At 37.0% G+C, this 14,696-nt stretch overlaps 1 protein-coding gene across 1 annotated transcript; it reads left to right on the forward strand.

Annotated features, from left to right (window-relative positions):
- The first annotated feature begins 9,993 nt into the window (after window positions 1-9,993).
- LOC107022104 lies at window positions 9,994-14,281 on the forward strand. The gene is made up of 4 exons (XM_015222812.1): window positions 9,994-10,044; window positions 13,166-13,458; window positions 13,806-14,010; window positions 14,177-14,281. The coding sequence occupies exons 1-4, from the start codon at window positions 9,994-9,996 to the stop codon at window positions 14,279-14,281; spliced, it is 654 nt and encodes a 217-aa protein (XP_015078298.1).
- Window positions 14,282-14,696: the final 415 nt, after the last annotated feature.

Below are 14,696 nucleotides of genomic sequence, written 5' to 3' on the forward strand. Positions count from 1 at the left end.
AATGTCAAAGTACCCCTATCACATATTTCCATTATATAAGTCAAAGTGATACTAGATTACACATGGTACATATGTTTATAGGATGGATATACTATCTGCCCATATCTTGCCAACTTCCCTCAATCGTTTATAGATATGTCATCCTGTCACACGTTTATAAGTTCCCTTTCCTGTTATTACTCTCATTCTGTTACACAATAATGTTACCTCAAATGATCACCACTTACTCAATTGTACGTTTATTTGTACTTACTTGGAATATGTATATGTCCTTCAGTTGAATCTGCCCTATTTCCCCCTTGGTTCCACATGCATAAACATATTGTATTAGTATCATATAGAGTTCAGATCTCTTGGATGAATGTTAAATTGTCTTCACTAGATGTGCTTCAATTTGTGATGTAAAAATGCTTACCAAGTCATATAAGCTCCTAAGTACAATCTCAGAAGAGTCATGATTATCTAAAGAACAATCCCGAAAGAGTTATGAACTGATAAGCAACAATCTCCATGATGAAATAATCTAAGTGAAGTAATCAGTATGATTATGGCTGTCAGCTCAGGGTCAAAAGCCTAGCTTGGGCCTATCCCGATTGGTATGGTAGGGTGGCAGCTTAAGGGTGAAAGCCTAGAATGGGCTGATCCCGTTTTGTATGGAAGGGTGGCAGCTCAGGGGCGAAAGCCTAGCATGGGCCGATCCCAATTTGTAGAATTATTAGGACAGCATCCCAGGGGTTAAAATTCCTAGCATGGGTCATCCTCTTCTACCGCTGATTAGCTTTTCAGTTGTGCCATATGTTGTATAAAGATTATAAAGTACAGAAAACTAAAGAAAAGACTGTAACATGCGCGATTCCACAAGTACAATGCAAAGAGTCTCTAATTCTTATCTATTGGTATTTGATTTCACTTGAGCTCTCATGTTACATATGTTTGTATTATGCCTTACATATTCAGTACATTCTTTCGTACTGACGTCCCTTATTGGGGACGCTGCATTTCATGCTGAAGGTACAATTACTCAACTAGTACATTTTCCCAATAGAAGCACATTATACGCAGTGGATGTTTGTGAGCTCCAGGTTGATTTGGGGATTTGCCGAGTCTTTACTTTGCGTATTTTTATAGTGGTACCATCATGGATTCAAGTTGAGGCTTTGTAGACATTGTAAAGTTTTCATTTGTATTCATAGTTTAACTTGTCACATATAGTAGTTCAGCTAGTCAAAATGTGTTGTATATGAAACTTTATCAGTAATCTTTAGAGCAGTTTACTTTCTCACATAGATTACTTGTAAAGCATATGTTCATAAGGTACTTGTCCGCCTCACCTAGGGTTGAGGGATGACAATTCGTTTAGGGTTTTCTTACAGGGAAAAAAGACAAAAATGACCCTTTCAATGTTTTCCGCCAGCTAATTCATATAATAATTGTATTAGGTTAGGAAAATGGCCATAACCTTTTATTCAATGATTGGATTGATGCGAAATTGGTGGCGTTCGGAACTAGATTCATATAACTTTAATTATAAAGGTTATGTAACATGTAGCTCTTTATATTCGAAGAGATATGTTGTTTGAAGTTGAAGCAAGTAGAATCTTTACATGAAATCATAATCAATAAAGAAACTTCAAGAACACATATCAAGAACTCATCAAGAAATTAAATTGCTCAATACTTACGGATAAATTTGCAAAATAAAATTATGATTGGCGTGTGAGTGAACAGATTCAACAATATGGAAGCTTAAATTTGTAACACCTAAGAACTTATAAGACTAGAACACAAGAAAAGTAGGTGAATCGCGACAGGGTTCACAGATCGTAACAAAAACCATGGTCGGTCGACTTACCCGTGGTTCACACCCACCTAGAAATTGTGCACCACGGTACCCATTATAGACAAAGGACAATGAAACGAGGTGAGGAGAGACTCACTACGCTGACACATTTAAACATGGAGCCCTTTGGGTTGTGGTCTTGATGACGGGATGTGGTGGCATCCGTTGACCAGAGTTATCAGTCACCAACCCAAGTAAATAACCACGGGGACCTTCACGGTCCATGGTCCTTCACATTGGCCGTGGTAGGGCTCATTTTTTGTCCACCCATGACCAGTACCACTTTCTAGAAGACCATGACCAATTTGACGAGTTGTGGTCCCTTTAATGGACCGTAATACGGTTTGTGATTGGCCTTCTATTAATTTTAAGTGTTGTTATTTTTTCCCCTTACATTGGACACCTAAACTATTTCATTTGAACAATAAATTACGTTGGTTTACTTTGTTTAAGCTTAGTAACTTGGTCAAAATTTACCCAGAACAAATTTTCTCAAAAATTCATCAATCGTAGAGTAAAAGAGGATAAAAGAGGCGACCCAAACCCTTTCAAGGACGCAATAGTATTTGTTAAGTTCCATACCTAAAATCCAAAGATTAATTTGTGAAATTCATCAACAAGTATGTAGGATTTTACCAATGGATTCATTTCATCCACTCACTAGAATTTTGTAAAATTTTTGATTCATATATCTTGCTTAGACCTAGGGTTACTAAACCCATATATATTGGTTGTTATTTAGTTGTTAGAGTATTCCCTAATAAAATTATCATGTTTTTTGTGAAATCGTTGCTTAGCTCTTTGCATGAAACTCAGAATCGCTATTTCTAGATTCTCTTACTTCATGAATTTGACATAAAGCATATATACATACTCAACTTTATGAATTTCACATTATCAGTATATAATTTTTATATTATCAGATTTTTTATGAAAATATTTTGAGATATTCAACATTTCAGTCATAATGTGTCATATACATATTTTGTTGGGAGTAGTCTTAAGACCTAGTTTGACTAGATTTCAGCATTCCCATATATTCCTGGAACTATATGCTCTCATAGGATTCTAAGTCCCCTATGAGGGAATCATATTTAGTGATCACGCCAATCCTACCTTTATACCCCTGGCAAGGTATATTTAATCGTCTCGGTGGGGAAATATAGATTGGCCTCTGCATTTAACTCACACGTTTTTATGCCGATTAGTAGTAGCTTCCACACTCAGAATCTAGTGCATTTGACCAGGTTTTGATGTATATTTCAGTATTTAGTCTGAACATGCTATGTATTTGATCATTGCATTGAGTTTAGTTCATTTCAACATATATTTTAGTATTTCAGCGATGTTTAGATTATATTATTGCTCAATATGTTTAGTTAAGTTATATGTTTTGTTCAGCCTTTATCCTGTCCTCCATGATCAGTTCCATCAAAGTACTGAGACATACTCAATGCTACATATTTTCATTATGTAGATTCAGGTTTTATACATTCACATAACGTGTAGATTAGTTCCCTATCTGTACTCAATAGCATTAGTGGTGAGTTCTCATTCTTCGAGGACAAAAGACATGTTTTCCGTTTAAATCTTTCATTTCAGTTTCAATTTTTCTTGGGTTATTTGGAAAATGTCCCATCGAGTTTAGTTAGTTTGAGACTTTTCCAGACATAGTTTGAGAGTAAACATTTTAGTGATTGTTCAGTATCACTAAACTCTTATTCAGTAGTTATATATTAAGGTGCACTTTAGGTATTCCTCACTATTAGTTATTACGATTAAGATTCTGCAAGTTTATCTTTTCATTGATATATTTAACTTTGCTTATGATATTCTAGCTCAATGTTAGCTTGGGATCACTAATGATCCTAGGTCTTGTGATCTACCAAGAGGGTAGCCTCGATGATTTAAAAAAATGGTATTAAGGGATTAGGTTTAAGAGTTCTAAGTTGTCTGAAAACCGCACTAAGTAGAGTTTGTTTCATGGGTTTTAATTGCACCACATTTAATGAGAGAGATAGGCTAAAAAGTGTTTTTTAAAAATCATTCTCTTTGATACGCTTATCGTGTGTGAGGTATCATCAAATTTCCCCATTCTAATTTGTCATTGTGTATTTCATATAATATCTCATCATAGATCTTAAGAAGGGAGTTCCAATGCCTGCACTGCTAAGGCAGTTCCCCAAGTTCCAGACCATGAGGTTTGAATGCATAGTTTCAAAATGCTACCAAGTTTTTAGCTCAGACTCTAGCGAACCACAAGAATTAACAAGTTCCAATTCCTACTAATACTAATGTTGGGTTGTGGCAGCTAGGCTCCGAGATTTTGTTAGGATGAATTGTCATGAGTTTCTAAGGTCACAAGTTGGTAAGTCTGTAGAACTTCATTGATGAGGTTAAGAAAATATTTAGAGACATGAAAGTGACTAGTAACGATGGGATTGAGTTTACGTCCTACTAACTTAAGGATGTGGCTCATATATAGTTCACAGAGTGGTAGGGAAACAGGTGTGAGAATGTAGCCCCTGTGACTTGGGAGTGCTTTACTAAAGCTTTTCTGGACAGATTCTTCCTTAATGAGTGAGAGAGGCTAAGGCTCAGAGTTTATGAATTTAAGGCAAGGTACCCTTGCAGTCCAAGAGTAAGTATATAATTTTACCTAGCTCTCTAGGTATTCTCTACATATGGTTGCCGACTTTAGGTCACAAATGACTAAGTTTCTAGTTTGAGTGTTTGAACTTGGTGATGACATAGTGCAAAGATACTATGTTGTTAGAGAATATGACTATAATTAAGGTCATGAACCATGCTCATCAAGTTGAAGGAGATAAGCTTAGGGCAATAACTAAGGACAACAAGAAAGCTTGAACAGAGAACTATGAGTAATTTAAGCAAAAATAAGGTGGTGAAGATCGCTCACAGTTTCAACATATATATTCAGCTCCATCCTCTAAATCTAATACTTCTCCATCCCCTAGGTTTCGACAAGATCAAAAAGGCAGGGCATCAGGATCTAAGTCTGAAGGGAGTAATTGAGGTAACATGACCTACCCTACTTGTGTAAAGTGTGGTAACAATCATTCAGGAGAGTGTCTTATGGGAAAGGAAGGATGTTTTAGGTGTGTTCAATTTAATCATAGGCTGAAAGATTTCCCTTCATCTAAACAGGAATAAGAGGGTAACGATAATAGGGGCTAGTCTCTAGCTCTAGCAGCACAACCACATCGCCCAACTCTATGGGGTGCTTTATGTTGTACAAGTGTCGGTCAGTGCGAGAGCATGTTGTATGTTCTCCAGACTCGCAAAGATTAGGAAGAGTCTCCTTCTATGGTAACTGTTATGTTGTGATTCTTTAATTTAGATATTTGTGCATTGTAAGATTCAGGGGCTACTCTTTCTTCTGTGACTCCCTATATAATAGTAAACTTCTGAGTTAGTCATGAAACTCTTTCAGTACCCTTCTAAGTTTCTGCTCCAGTTAGTGACCTAGTTATAGCTACACTGGTATGCAAAAATTTCCATGTCACAATCTCTCGAAAAGTCATATAAATAGACATTGTAGAGTAAGAAATAGTAGATTTCTATATCATTCTAGGCATTAATTGGCTATATTTATATTTTTCCTCGGTCTATCATAGAACTTGTATCATTTCCCAAACAAGCCTGTCTTAGAATGGAAGCATAGTAACTCAATGCCTATGGATAAATTTATCTCTTACCTTAAGGCTAGAAGAATTATCTCCAAAGGATATGTATAGAATCTCTTTCCGGTTAAAGATTTATGCTTTGAAGCCCCAACTCATGAGTTAGTCCTTGTAGTAAATGAGTTTCCAGAGGTATTTCGAGAAGATCTTCCTGGAGTTCCTCCCAAAAGGAAAATTGACATCAAAATAGCTCTCCTTTAAGATACCCAACCGATTTCAACTCCTCCTTACATAATCGCTACGAATGAGTTGAAGCTATAGAAAGAACAACTGAAATTACTTTTGAATACGGGATTAATTTGATCTTATATCTCTATATGTGGTACACAAGTGTTATTCGTGAAAAAATAATGATACTTCTATATGAATGTTCATGGACTATCATCTCATGAATAAAGTCCACATCATGAATAAGTACTCTATGTCTAGGATTGACGACTTGTTTGACCAACTTCAGGATGCTTGTCATTTTTCAAAGATAGACCTCACATACAATTATAATTAGCTCAGAGTCAATGATACTAGCATCATCAAAGTAGCCTTCACGATTCGTGTGGTCACAATGAAATTGTTATGTTGTTTTGGAATAAAAGCTTTTCTAGAAACTTTCATGGACTTAATTAATAGGGTTTTCAAGAAGTATTTGTACTTGCTCAATATTGTCTTCATTAATTATATCCTCATTTGATCTATGAATGAGGAGGTGCATGCGAATGATCTAGGAGTTGTTCTTCAAACTCTCAAAGATCTCTAGTTATTTGCTAAGATTAGAAAATGTGAGTTTTGGTTACAATCAGTTTCTTTCCTTGGTCATATCATATCTAGCATAGTAATTCGAGTGGATTTTCAGAAACTAGAGGCAATGAAGCAATGACACAGACACACCAGTCTAACAGATATTAGATGTTTTGAAGGCTTTGCTAGTTAATATAGAATATTTGTTGAAGCATTTTCATCCATAGATTCTCTATTGAAATAGTTGAGTGAAAACATATTAGGTTTTAGTTGTTAGATGAGTGTGATAAAAGCTTCTCAAAACTACATATTAGGTTGCCTACAACACAAGAATTATCTACAAGATGGTTCTAAAAGTTATTTTATCTATTAAGATATATCCACAATTGTCCTATGTTGTGTTTTCATGCAGCAAGGTAAGGTTCTAGCTTATGTTTCTAGTTATTTTAAGGTCAATGAGAAGAACTAACTGACTTATGAACTCGATCCTGCAACAATAGTATTTTCCCTAAAGGCTTGGAGACATTACTTTTATGGTGTTTACGTTGATGTGTTCATATATCATAAGAGCCTCCAGTATGTGTTCACTTATAAAGAGTTGAATCATCGCTAGAGGAGATAACTAGAGATGAATGTGTTTTATCACCCAAGTAAGGTCAATATAGTAATATATGCTCATAGAAGACTATATATGGGTAGTGTATCCCATATTATGGAATAAAAGAGGAAATTATCAAAATATTTTAAGTCTTGCTCCTGTAGGAGTTTTCCTTGTGAACATATCAGATTGTGGTGTGATAGTTCAGAATAAATCCAAATCTGAATTGGTAGCGGAGCTTAAGATGAAACAAGGCACTGATACAATATTACATCACTTTAAATGTGCAATTCATCAAAAGAAAGTTGATGTTTTCTCCCAAAAGAAAAAGGAGTACTTCATTACCGGGATCGCATATGTGTTCCTACGGTTAGTGAGTTGAGGCAGCAGATCCTTAAAAAAACATATTTTGTCTGTATTCTATTCATTCAGGTGCCACTAATATGTATTGTGATCTATGAGAAGTCTATTGGTGGAACATCATGGAGAGGGATATAGCAGATTTAGTGGTTAAGTGTCGTAATTGTTAAAAGGATAAGGGAGAACATCATAAACAAAGAGGTATGAGAACATGGACTTCATTAAAGATCTACCTTGTACTTGCAAGAAACATGACTCAATATGGGTGATAAAAGAAATTGTTACTAAGTCCTTCCATTTTCCGGCTCTCTACACAACATATTCATTAGTGGATTACGCTAAACTCTACTGAAATGAGATATTCGGCTTACCTGGGGTTCCTTTGTCTATCTTCTAAGAAAGAGGTCCTTAGTTTACCTCTCATTTCTAGAAATAATTTTAGAAAGTTCATGGTCCTCAGCTGAATCTATGTACAATATTTCATCAACAAACAGAAAATTAGGAACAACATACTATTTTTACAATAGAAGACATGCTGAGAGGTTGCATGATCGATTTAATGTGTAGTTGATATGATCACCTACCTCTTATAGAGTTCGCGTACAATAATAGTTACCATTAAGTATTCAAATGGCTCCTTATGAGGCATTGTATTAGAGTAGATGTAGATCTCTAGTTTGGTGGTTTTAAGTAGGTGAAGTACATTGGTTGAGCCATATTCGGTTTATGAGGCTATGGAGAATGTTAAACTCATCAAAGTTAGACCTAAGATCGCTCAGAGTAATCAAAAGTCCTACGTATTTCTAAGGAGAAGGAACTTCGAGTTTAAGATTAATGATTGAGTTTTCTTGAAAGTGTCTCCTATAAAAGGGATGATGAGATTTGGCAATACTGGGAAGATAAGTCCTTGATACGTAGGTCCTGAAAGAATATTGAAAAGGGTTTGTAAGGTGGCTTATGAGTTAGAGTTGCAAGTAGAACTAGCACTGGTTTATCCAGTCTTTCATATTTCCTTGTTGAAGAAGTGTGTAGGTTATCCAACATTCATAGTACCATGAGAGTGTGGTCGTGAAGGAAAATATCACTTATTAAGAAGTAAAAGTTGAGATTCTTTACCATAAGGTTCGTAGGTTGAGAAACAACAAAGTCGAGAAAGTCATGTTTATGGCGGAGTCACTTTGTTCACGGAGCTACTTTTGAAGCAGAAAGTGCCATTAAGGATAAGCATCCTTATCTCTTTCGTTCCCATTTTATTCTAGCTTTGGGTAATAGTTCATCTCTAGACTTAAAGAGCCATTAAGGATAATCATCCTTATCTCTTTCCTTCCGATTTTATTCTAGCTTTGGGTAATAGTTCATCTCTAGACTGTAACAGCCCGTATCAAAAACAGACAAAAAAATAGTTTTTCAGAAAATCTACAGGTGCAAAAGATGGTGGCCATCGATGGATCGTAGACTTACCCACGGTCAGTCCTGCACATATCTCAATGGGGTCAGAAACCCCCAAAATCTCAGCCAAGAAAAATTTGGTTAATTCATGATCGAAGGACGGACCTACGGTCCGTAGTCCGTAACCATCGATCAAAACCGTATTCACCCATTCTATTACAAGAGCCATGTGTGACCAGTACGGTCCGTAAGTCTGACCGTAGGTGGGAACTAGCAGACAGTTAAGGGGGAGATGCAATTGGGTCAACTCCAAATGGTCATAACTCTTATCACAAAATGAATTAGGTGTTTCATGATCTATCCACAGATAGATAATTGAATTAGCTTTCCATAGACACCGACCTTGTTAAAATCAGACCTTCAAGTAAAAAGTTAAGTCTGTTTTAGTAAAGTCATGTCGAATAGGACAAACCAATGGACCCAACGACGGACAGTCGATCAAACGACGGACCGTCTATCTAGGCCGTCGTTTGGTCTAAATGAAAACAACTCAGGGGTCTTTTGGTCTTTTTCCACTTCGTTTGAATCTTAAGATACGACATTTTAACCCTAAATTCTCAGATTTTAGTCACTTTAAGCCTAGAAACATAACAAGAGATTACCTAATTCAAAATCATAAATAAAAAGCTAGAAAATTAGAATCAAGAAATTAGAAAAAAGCTCAAGAACCCTAGTTCAAAAACAAAGCAAGTTTCCATAAAATTCAGCCCTGAAATCTGAGTGTTTCTCCGTAAATTTCATGACTAGGTATGTGGGATTTCACTAGTGGGTTCCTTTCACCCATTGGGTCCCTAGTTTTCACTTAGTTATTTATTCTCTTATAATGATTAAACCTAGGGTTCCTAGAATTACAGCAGAACTTCATAGTTATATGTTCCAAATCAGGTTATCATCTTATTACTCAGATTATCACATGAATTTTAGAACTCTAGCTTTGTATTTCTTTAGTTCTTGAATTATGCATGCTAGGTCATATATTTCAGTTATGCAGTTATACATGCTTCAGTTTAATACGAACGTTCCTAAAGGGGAGATATTTTAACACCTCAGAACTTATGAAACCACAACAATAGAAATATATGTAAATCATGATAGGGTTCAAGAACTACAAAAGGAACTACAGTTCGACAACCTACTTATGGTTCATACCTACCCAAAAATGGTGAACCACAAGACCCGACATAGGTGGTCGACCACTATACAAGTCGTGGGGAGTTTCATGGATGCAAAGAAGAACTCACCAGACATTAGACCAAGCAGCCTTAGGAATAAGACCACGGAGCCCTTCATGTGCTATGGTCTTGACGATGGGCTGTGGTGGCATCTATGGACATGATCCATCAGATCCTAGCCGAACTGTAGAATCATGATGAACTTTGCTGTCCATGGACCTTCAAATAGGCGTTGGTAGGGCTCGTTTTTGGGAAACCCAAGACCAATGACAAATGGACAACACACAACGACCTACTTGATGATCCATGACCAATTTAACGGACCTCATAGGGTCCATGGTTGGTCTTCCTCAGATGTAAAAGGTGTAATTTTGGTCTTTTCCTATGTGATGGATGCCTAAATACATCGTTTAACTCCTAATCTACATCGTTTTTCCCATTTTAAGCCAGACAACTTAGTCAGAACAGTTATTCTCCAAAATTCTTTAAACTTAGAGAATAAGAGGAGAAAAGAGGCGGCCCAAACCCTACAAAGAAAGCATCATGTTTTACTAAGTCAAGCCCCCAAAATTGAAATATTTATTCGTAAAATTCGTCACAAGGTATGTGAGATTTCACTGGTGGATTCCTTTCATCCACCAGGTCCCTAGAATAAATTCAAATTCATTATTCAATAACTTTCTTAAACCAAGAGTTGCTAATAGCTTAGATATTGGTGGTGACTTATCTGTTAGAGTATTCCTAGTTTCATTATCATGTTTTTGTTGATGCATTGTTTAGTTTTTTGCTTTCAACATAGAACCCCAGTTGTTTAGATTCTCATAGTTCATGAGTTACACATACTAGGTCAGTTAAAATAGATATACATGTTTCAATTTTCGAATGTCACATTATTAGTATATGATTATTGCATCCTCAGATTTTGCATGATAGTATTTTTAGAAATTCAGTATTTTCATATTTAAGACTGTAACACCCCATAGCTAAAATATACCAAAAATTAGTTTTTTTTTTCAGAAAAATCTGTAGGTGTAACCAACGGTGGCATCGACGGTCCGTAGGAAAGACGACGGTCCGTACTGCATAACCGTCGATAGGATCAGAAACTCCCAAAAACTCAGCCGAGAAAAAATTGAGTAAGAATTGATCGACGGACGGACCAACGGTCCGTAGTCCGTGATTGTCGATCGAGACCCCCATTCACCCACTCTCTGGCAAGAGCTATGGATGAATATAACGGTCTGTAGGTTAACCTAAGGTTCGTAGGTCTGACTATAGGTGAAAAATTTGCAGACAGTCAAGGGGAAATGCAGTTGGATGAACTTCAAATTGTCATAACTCTTAGCACAAAATGAATTAGGTGTCCCACGACCCACATATGGATAATTGAATTATCTTTCATAGCCACCGACCTTCCTAAAATCAGATCTCCAAGTAAAATATTATGCCCATTTTAGTAAAAGTCTGTCGAACAGGCCCAGTCGATGGACCCAACGACGGGGCGTCGGTCAAACGAGGGACCGTCAGTCCTGTCCGTTGTTTGGTCCGATAGCAACTTTCCCAGGGGTCTTTTTGACCTTTTCCACTTCGTTTAAACCTTAACATACATAGTTTTGACCCTAAATCATCAGATTTTAGTCATTTTAAGCCTAGAAAACATAACTAAAACATATCTAAGTCAAATAATTAAATCAATACTTAGAAAATTAGAAGCAAGAGAGGAGAAAAAGATCAAGAACCCCAGTTCAAGAATGCAACAAGTTTTAGCAGTTCCAGCCCCGAAACCTAAGTATTTATCCGTGGATTTCATCAACACGTATGTGAGATTTCACTAGTGGGTTCCTTTCACCCATTGGTCCCTAGTTTTCAGTCACATTCTTAATTCCCATTTCATTATTAGACATAGGGTTTCTAGAACTTTACCAAAACTTCATAAATTTATTAAATATATGTTCCAAATAAGATTATCATGTTATTACTCATATTATCGCATAAATTTCAGAACCCTAGCTTTGTATTTCTTTAGTTCATGAATTACACATGCTAGGTCTGATATTTCAGACACTTCAGATATACATGCCTCAGTTATAAATGCATAATTACAAGATTAATTATAGCATTCTAAGTTTTTATGTTCAATTTCGAGCTATCCAGTATTAACTGAAACTCAGACAAAATCAGTAAATTCAGAATCCATGGGAGTAGCATAATAGCAAGTTGGACTAGGGTTCAGCGTACCCAAATAGTCCCAAGACTACTAGCCAAGTAGGTTGTAAATTCCCTCTGTGGGCAATCAGTTTAGTGATCACGTCAGCATGCCTTTATACATTTGGCAGGGTATTTTGGGTCCTCTCGATGGGGCGTATACATCGGACTCCACATTTATCTCATGTGGTTATATTATATGTTATTAGTTTCTCTCAAAGTTCAGTCAGACTCTCTGCATTTAGCATTTATCAGTATATTCAGTATTCAGTTTCAGCATGTTATAAAATGGTCATTTCAATCACTTATCTCAGAGTTCAGTTTATCATGTATGATTATTATCCTTGTTTTATGCTTGTTCAATTATGTTTTATTTTAGCTTTACTCTATCCTATATGCTCAGTACCTTTTAAGTACTGACGCATACGTGCACTACATCTTCTCATGATGTAGGTTGAGGTTCTGAGCATCCGGATCACACATAGATCGATTTTCTGATCTCCAGTTAAGCAGATTCAGTGGTGAGTCCTCATTTTCCGAGGACAACAGTCATAAGTTTCATTTACTTCTTTAGTCATTTTGTTTTAAATTTTGCTAGATTTAGCTGGGGCTTGTCCCATTATTTCTAGTCCAGTTTAGAGGCTTCCTTCAGACATAGTTAGATTCAGCTTAGTATTGAGGTAATATTTTCATTGTATTAAACTCATCAGTTTTCATATATATATTAGTTTTAGCATATGGATATTCCCCATCTTTTAATTATAAGTTATGATTTAGGTTCCACATAAATTTATTATATTTAGTATGCTCATGATCATGCCAGCAAGGTTAACTCGGGATCACTTGTGGTCCTAGGTTTCATGTCCGCGTCTCGGGGGTAGCTCGGGGCATGACAAAACTTTGTATCAGAGCATTAGGTTTAAGTGTCCTAGGATGTCTTAAAAGCCGCACTAAGTAGAGTCTTTTTCATAGGTGTGAAGTGCACCAAATCTAATGAGAGGGAGGCTATGAAGTGTTTTAGGAAAAAGTTTGGTTTCTTTGTATTCTTATCGAGCATGAGGTATGATCTTATTCCATTCTAACTTGACATTCGACATTTCAGATCATACCTCCTCGTAGAGTTAATGCTAGGAATGTGAACACCAGGAATGCAAATGCAACTCCTCCAGTCCCTAATCAGGAAGTCTCTAATGCTGAGTTCAAAAATGTCATACAGATGTTTGCTCAGAGTATGATTTACCAGAACAATTGGGTTCATGCTAATGTGAATAAAAATGGTGGATCAGTGGCATCAAGGGTCCGTGACTTTGTTAGGATGAATCCTCCAAACTTTTTAGGATCGCAAGCCAATGAAGATCCTGAGAATTTCTTGGATGGATCAACAAGATCTTTGAGGTAATGCAAGTCACTGGGAATGACCGGGTTGAGTTAGCATCATACCAGTTGAAGGATGTTGCTCATATCTGGTACACTCAGTAGAAGGAGAATAGGGGTGCAAATGTGGCTCCTATCACTTGGGACTGCTTTAGTGAGACGTTTCTCAATAGGTTTTTCCCAATAGAGTTGAGAGAAGTAAAAGCCCAAGAATTCATGAACTTAAGGCAGGGTAACATGACTGTCCAAGAGTATGGACTCAAGTTTAACTAACTCTCCAGGTATGCTCTTCACATGTTTGCTGACCCCAAGGCTCAGATGAATAAGCTTTTGTATGGAGTGTAAGATTTGGTGAAAAATGAGTGCAGAAATGCGATGTCACTTGGAGATATGAACATCTCTAGTTTTATGACTCATGCTCATCAGGTTGAGGGTAATAAGTTTAGGGAACATGCTAAGGAAATCAAGAAGGCTAGGAATCGAAACTATGACTATTCTCAGCAGAAATCGGGTAATGGAAATTGCTCGTCGGGTCAAGAGAAATTTTCGGCTCCAGCCTCTTCATCAGCTAGTGTTCCATCCTCCAAGAACAGGTATGACCAGAAGGGTAAAGCACCAGGCTCTAAATCTCAGGGAAGTGTTTCAAGCACCAACACTTACCCCCACTTTCCCTAAGTATGGTAAGAAACATCCGGGCGAGTGTCTTGCAACAAAATATGGATGTTTTGGGTGCGGTCAGTCTGGTCACAGGCTGAGGAATTGTCCTTCTAGACAAGGTCAAAGAGGTGGCAATGGTAGAGCTCAATCTACAACTTCAACAACAACAGCAAGTCGCCCAACTTAGTAGGGTAACTCATCTGGTACAGGTGGCGGTCAGCGCCAGAACAGGTTTTATGCTCTTCAGGCTCGCCAGGATCAGGAATGTTCTCCTGATGTCGTCAGTGGTACATTACGTGTCTTTGACCTTGATGTTTATGCATTGTTAGATCCAGGGGCTACTCTTTCTTTTGTAACTCCTTACATAGCAGTCGAATTCAATGTCAATCCAGAAACACTCTCATAACCTTTCTCAATCTCTACTCCAATTGGTGACCCAGTCATAGCTAGACGGATATCCAGAAATTTTCCTATCACGGTCTCTTAGAAAGTCACCTCAGCGGATCTAGTAGAGTTAGAAATAGTAGATTTTGATGCCATTGTAAGCATTGATTGTTTACACTCATGTTATGCCTCAGTCGATTGTAGAACTAGGATTGGTC

This window comes from Solanum pennellii, chromosome 1, assembly GCF_001406875.1.
Source record: "Solanum pennellii chromosome 1, SPENNV200".
NCBI lineage: Eukaryota > Viridiplantae > Streptophyta > Magnoliopsida > Solanales > Solanaceae > Solanum > Solanum pennellii.

What these genes read in the sequence shown, in the direction of transcription:
- LOC107022104 (XM_015222812.1), top strand. Translation starts at nt 9,994, where the DNA reads ATGGGCTGTGGTGGCATCTATGGACATGATCCATCAGATCCTAGCCGA. An exon ending in CATCAGATCCTAGCCGAACT is followed by an intron (nt 10,045 to 13,165) that starts GTAGAATCATGA and finishes TCGACATTTCAG; the next exon opens with ATCATACCTCCTCGTAGAGT. An exon ending in CAGCCTCTTCATCAGCTAGT is followed by an intron (nt 14,011 to 14,176) that starts GTTCCATCCTCC and finishes GGGTGCGGTCAG; the next exon opens with TCTGGTCACAGGCTGAGGAA.